At 41.3% G+C, this 24,989-nt stretch overlaps 1 protein-coding gene across 1 annotated transcript in view; it reads right to left on the bottom strand.

The window, feature by feature from the left end:
• CPVL (carboxypeptidase vitellogenic like) overlaps window positions 1–24,989 on the bottom strand; it is a 99,200-nt gene that overhangs the window by 13,649 nt on the left and 60,562 nt on the right. The window contains 1 exon segment of the mRNA XM_060305477.1: window positions 10,054–10,236. Within this exon segment, the coding sequence (XP_060161460.1) occupies window positions 10,054–10,236 (183 nt within the window).

Genomic DNA, 24,989 nt, shown 5'->3' with positions numbered 1-24,989 from the left:
TTGATGCTCAGGTCTTACCCCAGACCAGTAAAGTTAGAATATCTGGAAATAGGCCTTGGGAATCTATATTTGCAAGGGTTGAGACACAATGGCTTAGGAAAATGTAGTGGACAAGGATGGTTCCAAATTCTTTGCCATTCTTGCCATCAGGAGGAATATGGCCTTACTCTGTGATTTGCTTTGACCAAAAGAATGCAATGGAAATAACAGTCTGGGGCTTTTGAACCCTGGCCTTAAAAGGATGGACATCTTTTGCTTCTCAGGTTGGGAGACCTGCTGCTATGCTGTGAAGTCCAGGCCAGGACACTACATGGTTAGGGGTCATATGGAGAGAGCGCTGCAGGACAGGAGATTCCCTTGGAGACTACCTAGGAGACTACCTTACCCAGCTTTAGCCAAACTCTCAGCTGAATGCAGCTGCGTGTGCGACCTCGGCCTACCCCAATCAGAAGAACCACTCTACTGAGCCCATTCCACCCACATAATTGTGAGAAATAATAAATTATTGTTGTGGTAAGCCAGTAAGTTTTGGAGCGATTTCTTATTCTGTAATAAATAACTGAAAAAGGGAAATATTTCTTGACAATTCTTGATTCTTTTCCCTGAGAGATCTGTTGTTCCTATCTTGGAATCTTGATGTGAACTGAAAAGCAAGGCTGGATCCATCTTTCTAATGCAGATAGAAGACATAATGACCCTAAGAGCTCAAGTGAAAGCTTACATTATGCAAACAAAGGAAGACCAATACCCCATGTGGCCTTAGGCAAACCACCAACTCCTGCTGCTGTCTATTCACCCACCCCCACACAAACCCTGAGAGCTTGCAACTGCATTGTCTTGGTGGCCTTTGTGGTAGACAGATGCATCATCAGATCCCCTTTCAAGGATGGACTTGCGGCCCAGCTGTGGGAAGTCCAGTCAGCAGACGGCCTCCAGCTCCTTCGGGGTCTGCCTCAGCTGCAGAGCACAGCCTTTCCCCAAAATGATGCCCTTCCTGGGGCATCCCACATTTGGTGACTAAGTGAGGCGGGGGATATAAAGGCCTGATCATTTTTGTCTGATGTAAGATGCTCTGATGGAAACTACTCTCTCTGGAGCTCCCTTGCAGGTTGGCCAAGGTTTGTCAGGCCTCTATCATAGTTTGGTTTTCTCCTCTGCCAATTCTGCTTCCTACCCCTTCCTTTCTCAGGTGTTAATCCCTAATAAACATCTTGCACTCCAAACTTTGCCTCAATGCCTGCTTCTGGAGAATCCGTGAAGCTCTTGACGGCAAGTTTTATATTGAGGGCAGGGGTATGTTTTGATTGCTATGTCTGATTTTCTGTCCACAGTCTGATTCCCAAGAGTGGACAGAAGAACTTTCCCCAGGTCTGGAAGATGGAGACAAAGAACCCATGAATCAGGCCATCCCTCTTGGTAAAAATCAAGAGCTGGGAGAGAGATGAAGATTCTGTTTAACAATTTCTGTAACAAAACCAAAACATTTTCCCAGGAATTAGCTGCATTTGGTAATCACTGTCTCAAATCTGTTTAACAGTTACTTTCCTCCATTAAATACTGTTTTAATTTCTCATGCCCTATCAATTAGTTGAATGCAATAGTTACATTTATTGCTCTTTGCTTACTCTGATTTTGTCAGTGCAAACAAGGACTTGCTGAAGACCTTTCTAGAACTGTTGGTTTCTTCAGAAATAGTTTCTAATGCTCCCTAAGATGTTTAAAATTCTAAATTAAAAGAAAAAAAGAATTATCAGAAAGTTCAAGAGAGGCAGGTGGCCAGCTCGGTCATTCTCTCTGCATTATCTGTGGACATCATGAAATCCTAGCCTGACCTTCCCTTCCACTCGAAGGACTGTGGTTATTCTTTTCTCCCTTTTTCAGTTGTGTGTAGTCAAAGAAACAAAATGGTTGATGTTAATTTTAGAAAAGCACAATTAAGAAGCCGTAGTTGTTAACTGTTTTCTGTCTGCATGCCGGGCTTATCCCCATCCTCCTACTCCCTGTAAGCACTCTGCTTTTCTTTAGAAAACAGCCTCACCCTGCCCTGTACGCTCTCATTCTGAGGCTCTGCCCACCAGTTTCCTCTGTTCATTTTAGCCAATTTCAGCGTCTGTTCTTTTACTAACATTAGAAATTCCCAGGTAAAGCTATAACCTTTCTTAACACTGCATGACCCTTGCCTCACCACTTACTGAGCTCTAGCACCTTTTTAAAAATCCCAATACTCTGTCTGACTATAGAAGGGCACATGCATGTAACTGAACAGCTAACACTGGAAGTAAAATACATTATTTCTCAGGCCTGCCTTAATTATGGCAGATATGTATGCAGGTTCCAATTTTAACTGTACTAGTTTACTACTGCCAATCCATCATTCCAGACGTGGGTGCCCTTGTGAAGTAGAAAACCTCTGGGCTGGAAGACAGGGGGCCTAGAATCTAATCTCAGCTCAGACATAAAATGGGTAGGACACTTTGGAACAGTCACTTAACCTCTGGGCTTCAGTTTCCCCACCTGGAAAATGAGATTTAAAATTTGTTTCAACTGGAAAATGCTACCTAGAATATGGAGATAATCCATCCTGTAATTATTGAATAACCTAAGCTGATATTGATAATGAAAACATAAAATAAAATTAATGATGACTCAAACTGCAATCAGGAAAAGAGAGTTGTTGGAAACAATGCAAAACTCATGGTAGAAGAAGCTACACCCAGTATGATTGCATAGGAATGAAAATTGACCAGGGACTCAAGTCTTCCTTTTAATGTTTACATGGAAAATAAGTAATCTCCGTTAGAATATTTTCATTGAAATCAAGATAGAAAAAATGTTTTCAGAAAATTTAGCTTCATGAAGCTTTTTTCTAGAAAGATGTTTTTAAAGAAATTCATCAGTGTTATTATTCTGATTAAAATTTTATACTCTGATTAAATTTTATATTAAATGTGGCATCAAAAAGTCTTTGGGGTTGAAATGACAATTCAGTGATGTAAGAACAAAATGTCCTGTATTTCAAAAGCAGTGGCAACATCAAAACAGATCATGAACAGCAACTGTGACATTTGGAGAAAGGCAGAGAAAGACCCCAAAAGGAGCAGCAGGGTGGCCTCGACAGTGATGCACATGGGTTGCCACCAGCTAGCGGGAGAGAGAGGATTAGACCTTTGTTCTATACTGCAACACTACTGAGTCATACAAACACACACATCACACTCTGACGGCAACTATCTATTCTATGTTGCTTGCAAACTGAGCCCCTCCGGACATTAATGAAAAATATATTTCAGATCTTTCTTTGAAGATATCTTAGTGATAACTCAGTTCAAACCTAGTATTTTACAGATGAACAAACTGAAGCTCAGAAAAGCCCATGACTTCCCAGATGATATAACAAGGGAGGGTGCAAGTCTTAGAATGGCACAGATTGTGGAGGCCAGGCCAACAAGGGGCAACAAAGAGCACTCATTCTTCATCTGATCTCCAAAGGCTTGACGGAGCTGGTTGGTTTTCCTGGGCCTCCCCTGATGGAGAAATGGCTGCCCATCTCCGTACCTTGACACTCCCCCGGGAGAGCTGTCATTCCTTTAAGTGGACATTTCAGGGAACCATCCGGAGACAAGTCTACTTTGGTTTCGATTTTTAAATTAAGAGCTGTGGAGTTTGGCAGAGAGTGAGTTTTCTTTTTTGGCAGACACATACACATGCTTCTGTTTTGTGTGTCAAATGCTAAAAAGCCAAGTCCATGGTTGAGGCCCGTTTCTTTCATTATCAGATGCCTGACATCTGAACAGTATCCTTAATCCACAGAGAATGCCTTTGTGAACACCAGAGCTCCTTTCCCTCCTTCATCTCTGCCCCTCCCCCCAATCTCCACACACCACCCCCAATCCTACGCTGAGGCATTAGGGGAAGGAGCGCCGCCAGCACTGTAAAATCACCTACATAAAATGCAGATCCCTCGCTGCTGTGTGGTAAAACACTTCTATCACAAACACATGTGGGCCTCGCTTCTTTTGTTAGCCGGTTTTTGGCAGCCACAGGAGTGCCATTTCATCTCTCAATGTGTTTTGCATTCACCACAAGAGTCAGCGGGCTCAGTGTGACATTTGCCCCAAGCTTCTGAGCGGTGGTCAGTCCCTTGTCCCACCTCTATGGCCCAGGCTGCCCTGCAGCCCCAATCTTGCCTCCCAAGCTGGGTGTTCCGTGCCCAGCACCGAGCAGGACACGTGTGATGCCAAGCACTGGAGCGTTTCACAAGGAAGGTCCATGGGACATAGACTAACAGGTGGCTGAGGCAGCCGTCAAAGGATCTGGAGGATAGGCTGAATGCGACTGGTGGGATTCTCATCATAAAGCAGAGCGGCGGACAGGGGGTTAAGGATGTGCCCATCGCTCCCTGGCAGCTCGGCATGCGTGTTTGCCCTTAATGGTCTGAATACTAATACTCCAACTTTCCTCTAAGGGAAAATCAAACATTTTCCCTGATCTTGATTTTTACCATTTATAATTTTCCTTTCTTTTGTGTATATTCTTATAAGTGATCCATGGTAACAAAAATGATAGCAAATGTTTCCTATGAGTCAGGGACTGCTCTAAGCTAATTAGCTTATTGAATCCCCTCAATAATCCTATGAGGATACTCTAGACTGAGTGGCTTAAAGAACAGAAATTTCTCACGTTTTTGGCAACTGGGAAGTCCAAGATCAAGGTGCTAGCTGACTGGGTTTCTGACGAGAGCTCTCTTCCTGGCTTGCAGATGGCTGCCTTCTTGCTGTGTCCTCACATGGCCGAGACAGAGAGAGGGCAAGCGATCTCTCTGCCGTCTCTTCTTAATCCCATAGAATCAGGGCCCTGCCCTTATGACCTCATTTAACCTTAATTACCTCCTTAGAGGCCATATCTCCAAATACAGACACATCCTAAGTTAGGTCTTCAACATCCTAAGTTAGGGAGACACAATTCAGTCCATAACAGGTAGATATTATTACTACCCCTATTTTATAGGAGATGAAGTCATGGTATAGAGAGGTGAAAAACTTGCCCAAGGTCACATAGCTATTAAGTAGAAGATTAAGGAGGCAAACCATGGTCTTCCTGACTCAAATACTCTATTACAGTCCTGAGGACACTGGAACACTCTATTATAGTATTGGAGGCCACTGGAACACTGTAGTATAATGTTGGAGGCCCCTGTAACAATGTACCATACTATTGGAGGCCACTGTAACACTCTATTATAGTATTGGAGGCCACTAGAACACTCTATTATAGTATTGAGACCACTGTAATACTCTACTATAGTACTGAGACCACTATCATGGTCTATTATAGTATTAGAGGCCACTCTATAGTGGTCTCTAACCACTCTGTTACACAGTCTCTACATATTTTATAGGTATACACATGTAAAACACACATATACAAACACATATCCATATAACCTAATACTGTATACAGTTTTATTCAGTAACAATGATCATTCCTAAACTAGTCAGCAGTTGAGGTAAAAAAAATCTCTCCAACAGAAAGATGTCTACAAGCAAATTTTTCCTTGTGGGAAAAAAGAACTCAATTAAGAGTGTGTGTGTAGAGGGTCATGATACCAAAGAGGATAGCATGAATATACTCAGAAGTTGCACTGGAAGGGATCTCAAACCAGAGCAAGCAGTTTAGAGCTCTGTCTATGGGATGTGATTAACTTTCTGAGTACAAACTCTACCCTGACCCACCAGGTCCCGTATGATATGGCCACAGCCAATCCTCCATCCTTGCTTCCCCTCTTTCCCTATTCCTCCCTCAGATCCACTGGCCCTCCTTCCTTTCCTCAGGCACATCCAGCTTATTTCTGCCCCTTGGCACAGTTAGACATTCTCTGCATGGAAACGCTGGCCCACATCTGCACATGGAGGCTGCTTCATGTCCTACTGTCTCACCTCTTCAGTGAGGCTTCTGGGACCCACCATCCGAAGTAGTCCCTGTACCAGCTCTTTCACATCCTCCAGTTTTATTTTCTGGCATTATCTGATTTGTGAATGTCTATATTTGCTTATTTTCTGCCTTTATTTCTTCCCTCCTTTGAGTAAAATCCCCTTGATAGAGTAGACTTTATTATCATATTCAGTCTGCTGATCTTATAGCAGCCAGACCATCCAGTCAGTGAATGGGAGGATGCAATCAGAAATAAAAGAATGTGGGCATTTCATTATTAAGCTAATATTTCTTCATTTCTAGCCACAGGGAAAGCATTACTGTATTCTAATCATGGGAGGTAAGTTTAGAACCTCATGAGTATTGATAAATATCTTTTTTTTTTTTTTTTTGCGGTACGCGGGCCTCTCACTGCCGTGGCCTCTCTCGCTGCGGAGCACAGGCTCCGGACGCGCAGGCTCAGCGGCCACAGCTCACGGGCCCAGCTGCTCCACGGCACGTGGCATCCTCCCGGACGGGGGCACGAACCCGCGTCTCCCGCATCGGCAGGCGGACTCCCAACCACTGCGCCACCAGGGAAGCCCGATAAATATCTTTTTTTTATACTGCCCCTAAGGAACGCCTAACAAATGTCTTTCAAACATGTGAAAAGATTAAATAAATAAGTTTTTTTCCTGAGTGCTCCTCTTCTCTTCTATTTAGTTAACATTCTCCACCTTACTGGCAATTAAGTATCAGAGGCAATCTGACAGACATAGGCACACAGGCTCTGGGAACAAACTGAATAAAGTTTGAATCCCAATGCTGTCATTGGATGACTCTGGATTAACTGTTTACCTTCTCAGAGTCTGTTTCCTCATATGTAAGTAAACTGGAAATTATATTATACAATTTTCAGAGGTTATTCTAATATCCATGAAGTGCCTATATCACAACAGCCGGCACGCATTTAGTGTTCAACAAACGAAAGCTATCTTTATCATCATTGAACTGAAATATAGGTAGGTGAGCCCATCCCTTATAACTCTGATCTTTTATTTGCCTCTTCTCCTTCATTTATTTTGCACACAAAAAATCATAATCTATCTTTTGCCTGATTTATTTGCATAGCTTATGTAGATCAGTAGGACTACTGACACACATGGTATTAGTTCTGTACTGGCAGAGACACTTGTTGCTCTCAATCCTCCTACTAAGAAAAACTAGAAAAGCTGGACAAAATACAGAACACACCCACCTGAAAATCCTGAGGCTCACCCAAGCCAGCCAGGATATAAGGGGTGTATTAGTTTCCTATTGTTGCTATAACAAACCACCACAAATGTAAGTGTTTTAAAACAACAATAATTTCTTATTTTATAATTCTGGAGGTCAGAAGTCAGAAATGGTCCCACTGGACTAAAGATGCTGGCTAAGCTAACTAAGATGTTGGCAAAGTTCCATTCCTTCTGGAGGCTCTAGGGGAGAATCTGTTTCTTTGTGATTCCTAATTTCTAGAGGCTGCCTGCACTCCTTAGCTCATGGTCCTTCCTCTGTCTTCAAAGCCAGCAACAGAGCATCTTTGAAACCCTCTCTGACTCTCACTCACCTGCTTCCCTCATTCACTCATAAGGATCTTTGTGATTACACTGGCCCATCTGGATAATCCAGAATAATGTCCCCATCTCTAGGGCAGATGATTAACAACCTTATTTCCATATGTAGCCTTGATTCCTTCTTTCCATACGATACAACATATTGACAGGTTCCAGAGATTAGGGGGAAGGTCTCTTTGGGGGCCCATTATTCTGCCCACTACAAGGGGCCAGGCTTGCAAACTGAAGGGAGGGCAACAAACTGAGTGTGGCATTCTCTGACCCTGTCCACATCAAAGCAATAGTTGATTCAGCGGCCAAGAGGCTACAAAACCAAGCACAAAGTGGTAGTTAAGAGACTGGAAACTTGAATGGAGCTTTGGGAGACAAAAAGTACAGATTTAAAGTCACTCAATTCCAGACTTGATAAAGGTGCTTGCCTCTATTCTAATTGCCTGACAGAAGCAAAGCAAAATCTCTTTGAAGATAAATACCATCAGCCAGAAACTCAAACTATCTCCATAATTTTACCTGTTTAATGTCTGACATTCAACTGAAAATTTCTAAGCATATCAGGAAAAAGTACCCAACTACCATATAAAAAGAGAAGAAATAAATCTCATGAACACAAAGCTGAGCAAACATACCACACAGGCAAGAGTACATACTGAATATGTCCATTTATAAAAATTCAAAAACTTGCAAAAGTAATCTAGGCTATTAGAAGTCAGGACAGTGGTTACTTCAGGGAGGAGGGGAGTAGTGACTATGGGGCGGGGGGGGAGGGGCACTGGTTCTATTCTCTTTCTTTATTTAGGTAATAGTCACAGGGGTATGTTCACTTTGTGAAAATTCATTTACCTGTATATTTGTGACTTGTTCACTTTTCCATATTATGTTATAACTCAGTAAGTAACAAAGTAGAATCAACCTTATATTACACTGTTAAAATTATGCAAAAACCTGTACCTGTGAACATATGAATCAATTAAAATGCAATTTCAGATGTTGAAATTGTTGAACTTTTTCTTTTTTAAAAATATTTGAATTGCTATATAACTTGTGTTACTTAAAAGGAGACAAATAAACAACAAAATTAAGTCCAGATTATTTTCTGCAACTGAAGAGCCTCCACTTGTCCAGGAATTTCAATATTTTGGAATCTGTCTTCAGAGTTAACTATTTATTGTGGTCCGCAACTCAATACCAGATTCAAGATCGCTCAAGTTTACAGAAGCAGATGGGGCTGACAAGGCACTTCCCATCCTCTCTTGAGATCTCTCTGCATGTAAACAGACACTTCTTTCTGTCCTTCCCTGTCCCATTTTCAGATTTCATATATATACTGCCAGAACTGTTCCTTCTCTGAGACATTTAGTTTGCCATTCCACCAGTAGTTAATTCTTTGGTATAATTTATCTCGATTTAGAAACTGTAACGTTATAACTTTTCAAAGTTTACCTTCACTTGAGCCCAGAAATATGTCTCTCAACTGTTTCCATTGTCCAAGGTAGTTAACATTTTGTGTAATATTTAAATTTCTGTTAAATTTCACGTTATTTAATGGTTAGAATGACCGGGGTAGGGTAGGAAGGCTACCTTTTCACATTAGAATACCCGTAATTTCTGCTGGATCTATCATTTTTTTAAACATAAATGAGTAATTCAGGTGATAACCCAGTGACCGCTGATAAAATACTTTGTGATCTCTCATTTACAGTTCCAAAGCAAAGTTCTTTTGAAGTAGTATTCCTGTGATTAATTTCTGTTTGGAGCATGGATTTGCCTAAAGGAAAACTCAAGCATTAGAAAGCTATTCTTCCAAATACTTGGAGGTACAGAATTGAGGTCCCAGTGTTACCTCACATAAAAAATTGGGGAATAAAATCAAGTCTAGAAGAATACATTTTTCCTCTTGAGACTAACTAAGCAAAACTAAGGGGCTTTCTTAATTTCTCCAGAAACTTTCTGGAGGTAAACAGTGTAATCATTGCGTAAACATTAAGGAAGACCTATTCATCTTCGAGGAGCTGAGACCTGCAAACTGGAGGAGCAGTGGACAGGGTTGGCCAGAGTAACATCTGACCCCTAAAGGAGAGGTCACACTAGGGCATCAGATAGATTTTGTCCTGGGGTTCCACGTGTAATACGTGAATGTGATCATAGGTTTGCCAGAGGAGATTACATTGAACCTTCCTCATGTAATTTGTTCACGCTCTCTTTTGTTCCCCAAATAGACTAATTCTCTCATTAATGATTTACCTTTTGGGGTTGAGTATTATCCTTTTTTTAATCTTTTTAATTGTCACCTTATCTCTTAAATAATACCTACACTATTGTCTGTCAACTTTTGTCTCAAACATTGAGTATTTGTATATTAATATGAACTCAGACCACCCTTCCCTGTGGAAAGGAGGGCAACAGAAGACACCTTTTGGTTGTTGTATGACTTTGCTTAAGGCTGACCATGTCTTATGGGTATTCGGGCTTTCGTTTCAATCTCATCATCCCATTCTCAAAACCTGCATGCCGGGAAGCATTTTCATACCTGATAGAAGCTATCCACTTGCCGTACATAACCAGCCACTTCAGGATCAGATTTAAGGACCTTCCAAACTTTTCTTTCTGCCTTCTTATAATCCTGGGATCCTTTCCAGTTCATGGCCATCAAGGAGCGCTCTGTCAGGGGAGCTGCCACGATGATGTCCAGTTGGCCATTGTAGATTAGAACCTGAAACGAAATTGAGCCGTGAGCAAATGCAGGATTCAGCAGGGGAAGCCAGTCAATGTATCTAGGTACAGATAGTGCACACAAGAGACAAAAGGGAATGTTAGCCGCTCTGGGGCGCTGCTCAGAGACGCCAACCCAGGAACTCAGTAGGGTCACTTTCTTCCAGTTGGCTACATACACCAACAACCTGAAATAAACTCAAGCCTTGTCTCAACCACTGCATTCTTCCAAAAGTATGATTCTTCATAGGAATCTGCAAACATCTCTCTTGTTGCAAAAGCATTTGTGCTGTATTACCCAGCAATATAGGTTTTACTTGGATGTATGGCTATGTTAAGGAAGAAGACTGTGGTTACAGTTCAGTGGAACTAAGGAATGGTACACACTGGGATTGTCATGAAGCCTGCATTTGATTATTTTCACTTTTCAGGCCCTGCAGCAGCTGGCAAGCTGGGCATTCCCTCGTGGCTGCTGGTAATCCGTGTTGCTTTCCCCTCCTACATTTCAGTGACAACTACAATTTTTTGAGGCAGACAGATAGATGCAGGTGCCTCAAATTTGTTATTTGTTGGAGGCAAACATGTCTGCTATGCCACTTCCTAAGACCTCTTTTCTTAAATAGGATAGCCACTTGTCAAAAATGAGGAATGTCCTTCAAAATGCCTAAGATACATTTTTTTTTAGCCAAGTTGATGGGTACTATAGGAGAAACTCTGAGGCAACTCTGGTCTTTTCTTCCCAAACAGCTTTCAAGATATTCAGATAATACCCAATGCTGCTGAAGTTGTGAAGCTACTGGGGACAGTGTGAATGGCATTATTCTTCAGGAAGGCAACCATCACTTTTTAATGCAAAGACTTTATAATGTTGAGACTTTGTCCCCGTAATCCCAGTTTGTGGAATAAACTCTATGAAAATGAGCCCAAAGAAATAAAAAATATATATATGTAACAATATTCACTGAAACTTTATAATGACAAATTTGAACACAGTCTAAAAGTTCCATATTAGTGAGTGGTTAAATAACCACGGTACAGAAATTCTATGAGATATTGCAAAGCCGTTTAAACTGGTGGACTACAAAGTTGTCACCTCATTCTCCTTAAGTCCAGCCTCTTTCTCCTGAACTCAGGAGATGGCTATCTTAAGCTTGTGTTCCTCATCCCATTTTTCATTCCAGAAGTGCACATTATGGGGCTCACTGCCCTGCTCTTTGGATCCGTGCTCTTTACTGCCTGTTGATAAAGTCTGAAAATTATTGCCTCATATACTATGTCCATCTTATATCTGTTTATAGTATAAGTGCAAACTCAGTGGATGATAATGCCACAAGAAGAATTCTGATTTTTTTAAAAAATTGTTCATCATCAGCTTTCTCACAAAATAGTTGTGGTTCATTTATTCTCTGTAAATAAAAAAATTTTTTTTTCTTGTAAAAATAAATAAACTGTTGGACTAAACCACGAAGCAATGTGGAAAATGCTTATCACATAATGTTAAGTATGAAAGCTGAATGCCAAATATATATCCCAATTATGATATATAAAATTGACATACTTATTTACATATATGGAATGAAACTTTAAAAAAAAGGAATAGAGTTGATTAATTTTGGTGGTGGAAATCTGAGTAATTTTCCCCTTTGTTTTCTACTCTCCTTAGGCTATTTTTCACACTTGTTGATTCTCATAAGGTATTGTCATTCCACCACCAACAAAGAGATTTTCTTCAACTCCATGCTACCTTTGATCTATTTGGAAGCTCTGGTTTGACTCAAGTGAAGACCTTCGGTTGAATCCTTAAACTGGATATAAAATGTTTCACTGCATGTTTCCATCTCTGCCCTCCTGGTACAGGCTTCTTAAAAGGCTTATACATAATTAAAAAGCTCAGGACTTTTACACACTCCAAATCCTCAAGCAGCAGTGGGCCAGGATTCAGCCTAAGATGAAAGAGCCCTGGGCCTCACCTATAGGAACACAGGGTCTTTCATGTTACTCAGTCCTCATCACCACATCCACTCTCCTATGAAGAACCCCCCCTTACAGAAAATCCTGATGGATTTAAAGCCTTTTAAAAAAAACTCAACTATAGCAATAAAAATGTGCATTGTTTATACAAAGAAATTGCCTCAAAGACCTTGAATACTTATGGCCCATGCAAAACTCCTACAGCTGTTTTGCCAACAGTATGGAAACAATTACACATGATCTGTACCAGGAAACAAGGCTTAAATACTTCACCATCCTAGGAAGGCCTGATTATAGCTGATTAACGAAGATAATCATCTATAAAGTAATTCTTCTAGAATTCAGTGAAAAGATGCTGATTAACTAGCAAACACACAAGTGTATGTAGCCATCTTTCTTCCTTGTGGCTACCCTATGAAGCTTGCATCTTTCTGAGTGTCATCAGGATATTCTGAAACTGGTTCGAATTTTCATCTTTGAGGGATGATAGCAAACTCCACAGGTTACAGCAAAAACAGGCTGATATGTACAGCATTAGGGTACACGTTTGTTGAAACGAATTGAAACGAAGCCCATCCCTGAGCCATTTCCCTTGTTTTTCAAGACATCATAAACAAGAATACTAACACTCCAGAATGAGGCAGTGAAGGGCTGGACTGCGTAACTTTGTGCATGTGATGTGCAGAAAGCCTACTTTTGGGGGCGAATGGAAATCCTTCCTTTGCAAAGCAAGGAAAACAGTTTTAACTACTAAAGGGCACGTAAGTCAAATGCAACAAAAAAAGAAATCAGGTTAATGATCAAGCGAAGTGATTTCAGAGCTGGCATTTAAGGCTGCCTTAAATATAAGAATTCCAGAGCTTCTATTTTTATCTAAATGTCACATTTACTCTCTTCAGCCCCCACAGGAATATCCCAGTTGGGTGCCTCCAGGGCTGGGTGAGTGGGTGAGATATCCCAGGATCCGGTGACAGTGAGCTGAGAAGCCAGGTGGGTGTAGCACAGGGCTGGGTGGTCCTGAAGCCGGAGGGCACGTGTTGGCCACCCACATCCTGAGTGACAGAGAAGTTCCAGGACAAGGCTTAAACCGCAACGGGTTGGCCACTTACGAAGGATCTGCACACATTCGCCCACTTCTTCCTGGTGGGGTGATCTGTCCCGGTTTGCCCTGGACGGAGGAGTTTCCCAGGATGCAGGGCTTGCAGGCTAAAACTGGGACAGTCTGGGGCAAACCTTCCCCTGAGGCTTGCTGGTATTTTAAGCAACAGGGTGTAAAGATAGAGAGGTGGAGACAGAAATGAATGCAGCTTTTAGCTACGCTTCCCTTGTCAGGAGTGACTCTAACAAAACAAGGGGCAGGGAAAGCGCTGGTTGGAGCAGGTTTCCAGGGACACAGCAGGCAGCACCCCTGAACACCCCTGAACAACCAGTGTCCTCACTTTCCTTTCTGGCCAGCTGTGAGGCCTCAGTTAAAGAGCAGAGGCACTCTTTTTAGAGAATTTTCTTTTCTTTTACTACTTAGAGGTCTGACTGGTTAGTTTGTTGAAACTGATGGTGATGCGAAGACATGGAAAAATACTTATTAAAAAAATCAATGAAAAACTATGATTCCACTGTTCATGCTCTATAATTACTATATTTTAAAAGGATGCTTCAAACTTGGGAAAAGAATACATCAAAATACTAGCAGTTAAGGTAGTCAAAATATGGGTGATTTGTTTTAACTTGGCTATTTTCTAAGTTTTGGGGGTATGTTGGGATGCTTCCAAAACGAAAAAATAATAAAAAGAACAATAACACTAAGAGGTTGGACACCTCAATTTGGCAAAAGATGGGTTTTTATTGGGGAATAATTTGTGCTAACTCAAGTATTACCAGCTCTCAGTTTTTTTTCATGACAACTAGGTGAATAGCATAACTTTAGTTCAATCATAGATGATCTTAAAAACTCATTCCAGAATTCAAGCATTTACAAGAGATGGCACTAGGCGATTTGGATTACAAGCATCCCTCTCTCTTTTTCTTTTCAAAAGGAAGAGACGAGAAAATCATTTTTTAAATGTTCTTTACTTTCCAAAGTGTTTTCATGTACACATAGCTTTATTCACATCCAGCTTCACAGGGTGGGGATGAGACGTATTACAGGGCCCGCCTCCACTTTACTGTAAAGGAAATCGTGACACAGGGAGGTGTCAGAATGCATCCTAGATCCCACACTTCCAAACTTCTTCCTAAAACGCCTTAAGAAAGGAGCTAAATTCCTGCAAACAGCAAGCATTTACTGACTCCCCACAGCTACATGTTTAAGTGCTACTCCAAGCCTTAGGAAACAGAGAGTTGGTGGAGAAGGAGACATAGTTCACATCTCCGGTTCAGAAACAATCTCATCTGTTTGTCCAACTCTGGAGACATCTCTCATTCCTCACTTTGGCTCTATGGACCAGGATGTGTGCAAGGACATTACTCAGCTGGCAACAGATGCCTGACTTCTGTTATAGGGACTGGCCCTCATTAAGCAGCTGTGGAACAGCATCAACTCCTGAAGAAGAGAGATCTCTTAGCCCTCACTCCACCTGCAGCCCTTGCACGGTGCCTGACACCCCATAAGACATATGGACACTTGTAGAGTACAGGCAATTGTGCTCTTTAAAGGCTTTCTGTAATGCTGTATAGTGATTACCCTTTTGTTTGGCCCAGGTCCACTCCCCCTTCCCCTGGTAACTGTATTCCCATTCCCTCAATGGATACAGCCCTAGCGGAGGCTGGCGATCAGTGTTCTTCCTCCTCTATGCAAGGGATGAGCATGTGACCTAAGCTAGGGCACTCAAATGCTCTCTCCCTAGAATTTGGATTGTGGACAGAATGACACAGGGTTCCCTGATGAGTCTGCCCATTAGTTTTGCTACTTGGATCCCCAGAGTTTTCCCTGGTCCCTATCTTTCCTCACTCTAGTTCTTCAGTTTGTCCATGAATTCTGTGACCTATCCTGTCTTCTGACCAGTTCCTTTCATGCTTCAAGTAACCACAGTTGCTGCTGTTGCTAAAAGCATGAAATCCAAACTCATACACCATTGGACCAGTGCCTCACATGCCCCAGCATGCAGTAACTGGGAATTCTTGGACATGTGGTTTAACCTCCATGAGTTGTGGTTGCCTTTCCTGAACATGTAGATGTAAGACCTACATCTCACTGTAGTGAGAATTAATGAGAAAATATGAACAGGGTTCTAAGCACAGCACTGGATACAAATTGGGGGAGTTAGGTAAATATGGTCCTCCTCTTCAAGTAGGTTGATAATGTGATAATGACTTGGAAGACTGACTCAACAAAGAACTTCTTCTAGAATAAACCTCCAAAATATGCATATGGTCTTTCTGTGTCAAATACTTGGTTGTCAGTCTCACTCTTTTAGACAAAGGCCAACAGTAGGAGGGAATCCAGCCAGGGTAAACCTGAACTCTATGTACTCAAATGCATGAAATAGCATGCCTTTCATGACTAATTTTACACACATTGGGCATGGTGTCTCAGCAGTCTTTTCTTGGTACTCAGAGCCATAAGTCTATAAATTACCCGTTAAAAGGAACTTGTAATTTTGAAGCATCCCAAGGAATTTCCCCATACCTAAATGCTAGAAAAGTATGGTTAAGAGTATAGCTTTTAAAAGGACATTTGGGAATAGTAGAACTCTCTCATTGTTCTAATTAAGTTGCAGGAACTGTGCTAAGCATTTTATATCCATGATTTTACAACACCCCCAGAGGCAAGTGTTATTTATGCCATTTTAGGAACAAAGGGACAGAGATGCAGGGAGGTGAGCCAGCTGGTAACAGAGATTCAAGTTCAGATCTGCCTGAGTCCAAAGTGTGTGCTTCTAACACCTCTTCCACACTGCTCAGTGTATTCCGCTCCCTCCACTGCTCCCCTGCCCAGAGAATACACTGAACAGGTGGTTTATTCTTTGTAATTACACATGCAAGGAGCAAACTTAAATGTAAGCATGACTCTTTGGAATGAAGGATACATGTTTATAGTTAAGAGCACAGGCTCTGTAGCTGGGTTTGAACCTAGCTCTGCCACTTACTAGCAGGATTATCTTGATTAAGTTACATAGCCTGTCTAGAGGTCAGTTTCCTCATCTGCAAAATGGATAGAAGAGAAACATATATAAGAGAATTACATAACATAATGCATGTAAGCTCTTTGTGTCCCAGGCACATAGTAAGTGTTCAGTTAACACTAGCTATTATTATTATTGCATTTGAATAATTCAACATAGCTATTCAAATAGCTCCACAATTTCCAAATGAGATGTTACCTGTGGATTTCAATTGTGATTTTGGAGGTAAGAGTTAGAATAACGCTTAGGATGGCAAGAGTTCTAACGTAACTGCACTAGGTCATCAATTTCATAAAACAAATGGCAGGGGCTTATAAAAGTCGTATGACACTTGCAGACAGAAGTCTTGAGCTCCAGCCCTGGCTCAGTCTCCCAAGGCCTGTGCTACTGAGTGCCTTGGAGCTGTCATCTACTCACTCTGAGCCTTAATTTTCTCCTCTGTGAAGTGGAATATCTATATCCTAGAGTTCTTGGGAGGACTACATGGGATACTAGTTATAAAAATATCCTATAAGCTGAAGAGCAAGGTTTTATTACTGTTTTTGTTACTCTTTATTAAGAATAATCTGAAAAATAAATTTCTATAGTGGTGTGCAAACGTTTTCACTTGGCTGCATTTAGCTTGCAGATATATTCATCTAGGTCTACATGGTGTTGTTATTGTTTTTGCAATTAGATGCTGTCATTTAAATACCCAGACATCTGACCACGCCAGGCCTATATTTCCACTCGGCCACGATGAGTGCAGGCTGTGCAATAGTTATCTCCCTAAGACACAGTCCTACCCCTTCCTGAGTGTCCTTCCCTCACCCCCAACAGAGGTGCAAGGGCAGCTGTCATTTATTCGATGCTTATGCTATCGTTCTTCTTAGAAGAGAAACATATTCCTCTGTATCTATGTCTCTGTCACGGGTAGGAAAGAAAGATCAATAGGTCTCAATCCAACTCTACTCATTCATTTCATTTTCTTCAGCTAAGTTTCACTTCCATGTGAAATGGAAAGGAAGTGGCCTTTTGTCTGAGCTGGAGAAAAGAGTTCCTGTTCACTTATACATGGAATGTGTTTATTTGTTTGTTTAATCTGCTCATGTGAAATTTCTATTTATCCAACAGTAAATCTTCGTGGTGAGCCTAAGGATGGGCACCAAGAGAACAGACATGAAAAGATGTGACCCTGTCCTCCTTATACTCCAGATATTTTTTTAACTTTTCAATATAGTGTATAATCAAAAGAGGAAAAGCAAGTTTACTCTTTCGTTCTCTAAGTTTTCCTTAAAAAGAGGACTTAAAAAAAGTCAGTTTCACTTAAATCTTTCTAAAATCTAAATCATTTTAACATTTCAAACCATAAACGTTTCAGGTTCTGGATGTACATAAATCAGTAGTTTTTTCATGGATTTCACCCTCTCAGCAAGAAAACCTCCCTCTAGGAAAGACCTAGTGAAAAGAATCAGATGATGATTAACCCTTATTTTACACAGTATAAGCTTCTGAAGGATAAATATTTTCCAGGCAGATATAAAGCAACCAATTGTGTCCGCTAAAGATAGCTGCACGCCAGTTTACCTGCCAACTCAACTAAGAAGATCCCACACCCTCTAAACTCAGATTTTGACTTCAAGTAAGTTTGGGGGACAAGGGATGATACTCAAAGGGGAAAAGAGACAACTGTGTTTTTGATGGTGCCTGCGAACACTTGAAAGAAGGGGTTTGGGGCAAAAATGTGCATTTTGTTATATTTTCATTGTTGCCTGTATTAAAGCATAAGCCTGAAAATAAATCACATTAGGCCCACTTTCTGGTCTAAACTTTACCTTTTTAAAAATCCAAACTGAAACACACGTGTTGCTGACGGAGAACACAAAGCATTTCTCTTTAAATCCCTGATACCTCCCCTACTTATTAGGAAAATTACAGAGATGCCGCAGAAGGAGGCTTTGGTCTCTCAGCACAACAGGAAAGCAAACTAAGCTTTTGTGAGAAGGCTGGATGTTTGTTGTTGCGTTTTTAGACGAAAGATTTATGCTTATATTTTGGCCCATTTACAATCCATCATAATACTTTGCAGACAAAGTTATGCTCTTTTCCCAATGATCCAGCGACCTTAATCTCTAACATTTTGTGGTTTCCTGTTTGGGGAAACAGCCTAAGCTATTCCAGGCTGCACAGCATTCCCAGTTGGCTGCTGTCTGTCTTAGTTTTGAATGTTCTCCTGTTCGCTAATCAAAAAAAAAAAAATTTTTTTTAAAAGAAGCCTTCCCTACAGATGCTAAATCAATGAAACTCCTACAAAGCAGCCCCCCACACTTCCTCTTCTGGCTGCCTTACCTATCATTCTTCTATTACAAACTCCAACATAGCCAGGAGTTCTCTCTGCCTAGAGCAATTAGCATGACCCGCCAGTAACTTTCTCCCAAATAGAAGAGAATTAATTTCATTAATATCCAACTCAACCCAGGGCAATCCCCAAGGGTTTCTCAAAAGCTCAGCTGCAAAAGAAAAACAATTTCAGCTATATAGTATAACGTTTAGCAATTTTCCCCACTGGAGGCAGAGTTGTTATTCTTCCAGGGACAACGCCTGGGCCCCAGTTGCCCGTCGCTCGCACTTTTGGCCCTACTTCTTCCTGGTGACTTTGCAGGGATATAGGGCTATAACACTCAGGAAGCCTGAGTCCCCTGGGCCTGCCTGGAGGAGACTGTGGTAGAAAAATAATGCCAGCATTGAGTGAAACAGTAGTCACTTCTGCAACCAAGCCGTTCTTCAAATGAGACATACTTTGCTTCCAAGTTTAAGGAAGACAAAGAGAGAAAATGGACTTAGAATAAACACCCCCGTGTTCGTGCCATTCCCCTACCAGCCAGTTTTGCCAAGATGAGTAAAGAAAAATGAGAGTGGGGCAGGGAGTTTGAGTGAGTGTCCAGTGGTTACACAAATAATAGTGAGTGTCCAGTGATTACACTAAGAAAATTATTCCTGCTTTCTTGCAACTTAACTCTAAATAATTTAGTTGCTTTTAGAATGGAACAAGAAGCAAAGCCAACCTGAAAATAATCCAGTGAGCCATCACTCCAACCCAGGGATCTTTGAAAAGATTTTAACTACCTAGAACAGCATAATTAACATGACTTTTAATAATGACCCAGAATAATATTTTCCTCCCATTTGAATAGAAGAGTCCTGGGGGCCCACTCTAGGGGGTCCTTTGCTCTGCTTCTTTTCAGGGTCTGTTCTCATAGCCCTTTTCTGATCCCCTCACCTCTAACCATCACCTCTCACCTATTGTCCATCCTCAGTAACTGGATTTAATGAACTCAAAGTGCTCCAGGAGCAGGCCTGCCTCTCCCCCAGACAAGTCTCTCCAGAGAGGAGTGTCCTCCCTGGTTGTCAGAATGTCAGCTTCAAGGTCATGCCAAGGGTCCTCTCCAAACACTGCCCCATGCTTGCCAATGTTATCACTCTACTAAAAAAGTGGGCTGAGGAACCAATTTCTTTACCTTTCCACATTATTAAATGTACTTAATTAATCAGTACACATTTGCACATAAACCAAACCAACAAGAAACAGCCCCAAAAAGCAAACAAGAATTGCTATAATTTATAATATTTAAGTCTATAGGAATTGACTCACACTCATCAATACAGTAGCCACTGGCCACACGTGGCCAGTGAGCTCTTGAAATGTAGCTAGTCCAAACTGAGATGTGCTCTAAGATACACATTGAATTGTGAAGACTTAATACAAAGAAAAGAATGTATAATCTCTCAATAATTTTTTAATATTGATTAAATGCTGGTATGATAACGTATTGGATATACTGGGTTAAAGAAAAGATGTTATTAAATTAATTTCATCCGTTTCTTTTGATATTTTTAATGTGCCTTCTAGAAAATTTAACATTCTATATGTGACTTGTATTTCTACTGGACAGCAGCCATATACCTTGGATTTGGTATATCCTGCAAAGAAAACTGGTCCCTTTGTCAACAGCTGCCAGATGACAGCAGTAACTTCCAAGGACAGCCACTCTTAGAGGAGTGATCTGCAGTTCATGAAGCTGGATTAAGGAAATCAGAAAGAATTTCCTATGGAGGAGTGGAAGATGCTCTTACAGTCTCAATCATTACAACAGGAATAGGTAGGAGCTACAGGAAAACCCCTTGCCATCAAGTCCCCCTGCCAGCTCCCTGTTCCCCAACATTATCAACATCACTCAAGTTCAAAAAAACAATAGTTGTCGCCATAAAATTGAATGGATTCACCAAGGATTTTGAGGGTGAACAAAACCTGAAAGCTGAGCCCCTGCCACTAAACAGTGTCACTGCTGCCCTACTACCCATTGTGCCCAGGCAAGACAGGGAATGATCTCCCTGCTGAAGTTATCCTGAGGGCCAGCTGAGAGCAGAGTGGTCTTGTTGCAGGAGGAATGCTAAACCACCTGGAAAAAGCATTAATTTAGAGGAACCTGGAAGCTCCCAAAGGAATATAAACAGTGGGAAGGGAGGCCTTAGAGAGGCTGTAGAGCACTCACCAAGCAGCAAGGCGCAGCTCACTTTGCGACCCACTTCTCCCATAATAAACTTCCCTTCTAGCTTGGGAAAATTCTAGTTCTCTGTGGATGAAGATTACTTTGCCTTTCTCTTAGGAGAGGACTAGAGTGACAGTAAGTAGGCCCTCATCCAAAGAGCCAGACAGGTCACCTCTACAAGTCTAATTCCTACCTGTTGTTATCAATCTCCAGGTGAGTAGCAGAGTCAGTGAAAAGCTTCCAGCCAGGCTGATCTCACAAAAGCAAGCAAGTGGCTGGTTGTACAGCTTACTTTTCTTTATCAAAAAGTTTTTTTTAAAAGTCTAAGTGGTGCTCTGGCCTCTTTATGTTTTCATCTACATGGGAAAACCTGGTATCAGTCAGGTTGCAAGATTCTCTGCCCCATACTCTCAATAGTGATATTCACCAAGGTCCCCTCATTACTCTGCAATTAGGGTTTTTTTGGTGGTTTTTTTCCTCCCCCAAACACAACTCCCCCTTATTTGGTAAGGAAAGCATCCCTTTCCCTTTTCTTCCTAGAGAACGTCAAATGGTCTCAAAAGGATTGTACACATCCCTGTAGCAAATAGGGGGACTGTCAGGGGGCTGAAGAAACAGACTTGAAGGTGCAGTGAAAGGAGCACCAGGTGAGGAAAATCAAGACGGAGGCGGTCAAGGGCTCCTGCCCAGAGCGATTCTTTCGAAAGCTTGGTTGAAGGTTCTTCTGGCTTTCATTTAGTCACATGCCATTCGGCACAAGGACACTGTGCCGGGTGCTGTTACCCAGTGACAACACTAGAGAGCCGCTCATAACAAGTAAGTAGATAGCACAGGCTGCCCCACTGGGGGGGGTGGGGGGCGCAGGGTTAGACGACTTCTACAGTGCAGGCCAGGCAAATCCAGTAGGGAAAAGCCCCTAGGAAGAGCCCGAGAGTTGTGAATGTGGCTTCCTTAGGCAGTGGGAAGTATGTGAACGCTGCTCTCCTTACTGGACTACAAGGCCAGGGCCAAAAGCCACGGAATTAAGTCATCCACATTCAGATGGAAGCAGAGGAAACTGCAGTGCAAAGACCCCTGGGCCTGGAGGCAGATCCTGTGGCAAACAGACTTAAATGATGATGGTGATGATGATGACTGTGATTAGGAAAACCCAAACCCAAACCCAAACCCAAACCCAAACCCAAACCCAAACCCTGGCTCTGTCACATCTGATGCGACTATCGTAGAGAGCAAATAAGCGCCCTAGTGCCAATCTATCCATTAAACACGAGTAAAGCTTATTTCTTAATTTCCTTTTTTTAAAAAATAAAATATTAATGTACACTATTTTCCCCCCACACCCCAGGGGACGGTGGTTGGCACACGCTACTTTGAAGACCACTGGTTTCCAACAATCCAATCTTTTAGAACATGTTGGCATTGTTTTGCATCTTCTGTTATACTAAGACACAAGAAATAAAGACTGAGAAGCTACTGCAGCGTGGTGACATGATTGCACAAGAGATATTCCTCATTGTTTCCAGAAAGCAATACTCTTCTCACGCTTTCCGTATTTATCTTTTCAAAGTAAAGTCAACTGATGTAATTGCCTGTGTTTCATACCAGCTGGATTTCATAGCAACTGGATTTAAATGTGCGTTTCTTAGCTTGTTGATTTTTAGGTCCCTGGAATCTACATAACAAATGGTATCACCACTTAATATCTTTCTTCTTGTAACACCCTTACTCTGCTGTATTTGGGTGGCTCCAGATTAAATTCTACTTTTATGTTGCCATAAATCACAAACGTACCTTCTAATGTTTTGAGCATGAGGTACCTTCAAACAACACATCATCAACAAGCAAAGCAATTTGAAATAAACCAATTCACACAGCAGAATATATTATCAAATGGCTTAAAGAAATAAGAGTAAATAAAAATATATGCTGGTTCTCATTTGAGTATTTCATCCCAACATCAGCTTAAAGGACAAACAAGAAAAGGCGTCAATAGCATGGCAATTTGGGGTGAAATCAAAATCTGTTTAATAACTTATGGGTATGCTTTTTTCCTTTTATTCATTGAAATGCTTAAAAATCAAAGAAGCCCAGGAGAAGCATGCCTCATTAAAAAAAATTACTGCTGGGCTTCCCTGGTGGCGCAGTGGTTGAGAGTCCGCCTGCCGATACAGGGGACACGGGTTCGTGCCCTGGTCCGGGAGGATCCCATGTGCCGCGGAGCGGCTGGGCCCGTGGGCCATGGCCGCTGAGCCTGTGCGTCTGGAGCCTGTGCTCCGCAACGAGAGAGGCCACAACAGTGAGAGGCCCGCGTACCGCAAAAAAAAAAAAAAATTACTGCTGTTCTTGCACTTGGATTATAACTAAAATAGGTAAAAGTAATTCACAAGGAACTCGACAGTGTAACTGATTTTCAAATGCATACTATTTTTATTTGCCTGCAAAGTGATGATTGCTTATTGATAGTATGATTACATAAAACACATGTCCCAGGATTAGCTTCCCTCTCTTCTGTTATGCTTCCCTAAAAACTACTCCCTCCTCACAGAAGTTTTTCACAGAATGGTACTGGCATTCTCTTTATGGTCTTCAAAGGGTTTGAAAGAAAAGTGATCATATCAGATTATAGTCAACAAAGCTAGACTTTTCCCATCACGGTCCGATGGAAGCTCAGAGTCCAACTTAGCAGTTGAATCGGACCCAATTAAGTGTTAAATTTTTATTGGTACGCTAGACATTTATCAAATCTAGTTTCCTGGCACTATCACCATTGACATTTTGCCATCAGAAGATGTTATGAAGGAAAATGCCACAAGCAATTAAAATGACTGCTAAAATGACTTAGATTTACTAGAAAAATTTACCTTTCAAACTTCTAAGTCACATCCATTAGCCAGGAATTGCCCATTTCTAAAAGAAGAGCTTTTGATAGCCTAGGATAAGTAAATAAAACTCTTGACGAGCTGGGTGTTAAGATTTCAGTCTGGTGGTGAAGCTGAGAAGCATTAAGATCCTGAATTCTGAAGATGCAATTAGTTGAAACTTAATGAGCTGCAGAATGATAAGTGACAGGGAAATGTAACTTTATATTTACAATTTCCTGACTAGATGAACTTTTAAACACAGCAAACTAAGCCCTACCCAAGGGCAATTTAACCTTTAAAAGCAAAAGCATATGGAGGTATTAGCCTTTGGAGATGGTACCTCTTAAAACATCAGTGGCCTTCTAGACAACTTAGCAACAAGGGCAACCTCAATCCAAGGGCAACATTTTGCTTTGGATCCAAATGGCCTCTAGAGCTGTAGCTCCTGTTTTTTTGAAATAATGGTTTCATACAGGAAATACACCACACACACACACACACACACACACACACTCACAAACACACACTCACATTCTCTCTCTCATGTACTCTTAGTCTTTGAAAATATAGCTTATATATTTTTAGGAAGGCAAGAGCTGCAACCAAACAGAGAAATGGAGGTTGGAAACATATTCAGAATCTCTAGCAAGAATCTTCATAAGAAAATGTAACTTCTTTATCATAAAGTACTAAGGACCGGGGGACTTCTACAAAGAACACGGGATTCAAAACCAATAGCTTTTATGGGGTATGGGCTGCATTTCTTAGATTTTAGAGATGCCCTATCCCTATCTATCTGTCCATCTATCTATCTATCTATCTATCCACCCGCTACTATATTTTATTACTTTGAAAATCAGGATACATCTTACAATCAGTGTATTTGTTTTTGTTTTTTAAAAAATGCTGCTTAAAAGAGGAAGGAATATAACATGCATAATATAATCAATAGTAACTGGAGTGGTGAATTATTTGCACTTACTAAAATTCAAATAAGTTTACTATAAAGACAGCTTATGATGTAAATGAACAGATCATCTGTCTTCTTTCTGTCATTCTGTCCTTTCCCCACCCCTTTCCTTCCTTCCATCCCTCCTTCCTTTCTTCAAAGTTTACGGCACACTACTATGTGTTAGTTGCTATACTAGGCAACTAAATCAGAACCTTTGGTGGAGGGGGTCGTAATTAAGTATTGTTTAAAGCTTCCCAGGCACTTCTAATGCAAAGAGAGCAATGTGAACCACAGCTGAAGTGGAAGGACAGTTTAAGAAT

Source organism: Globicephala melas, chromosome 9 (assembly GCF_963455315.2).
Source record: "Globicephala melas chromosome 9, mGloMel1.2, whole genome shotgun sequence".
Taxonomy (NCBI): Eukaryota; Metazoa; Chordata; class Mammalia; order Artiodactyla; family Delphinidae; genus Globicephala; species Globicephala melas.
This window is presented reverse-complemented; position numbering and strand designations above follow the sequence as displayed.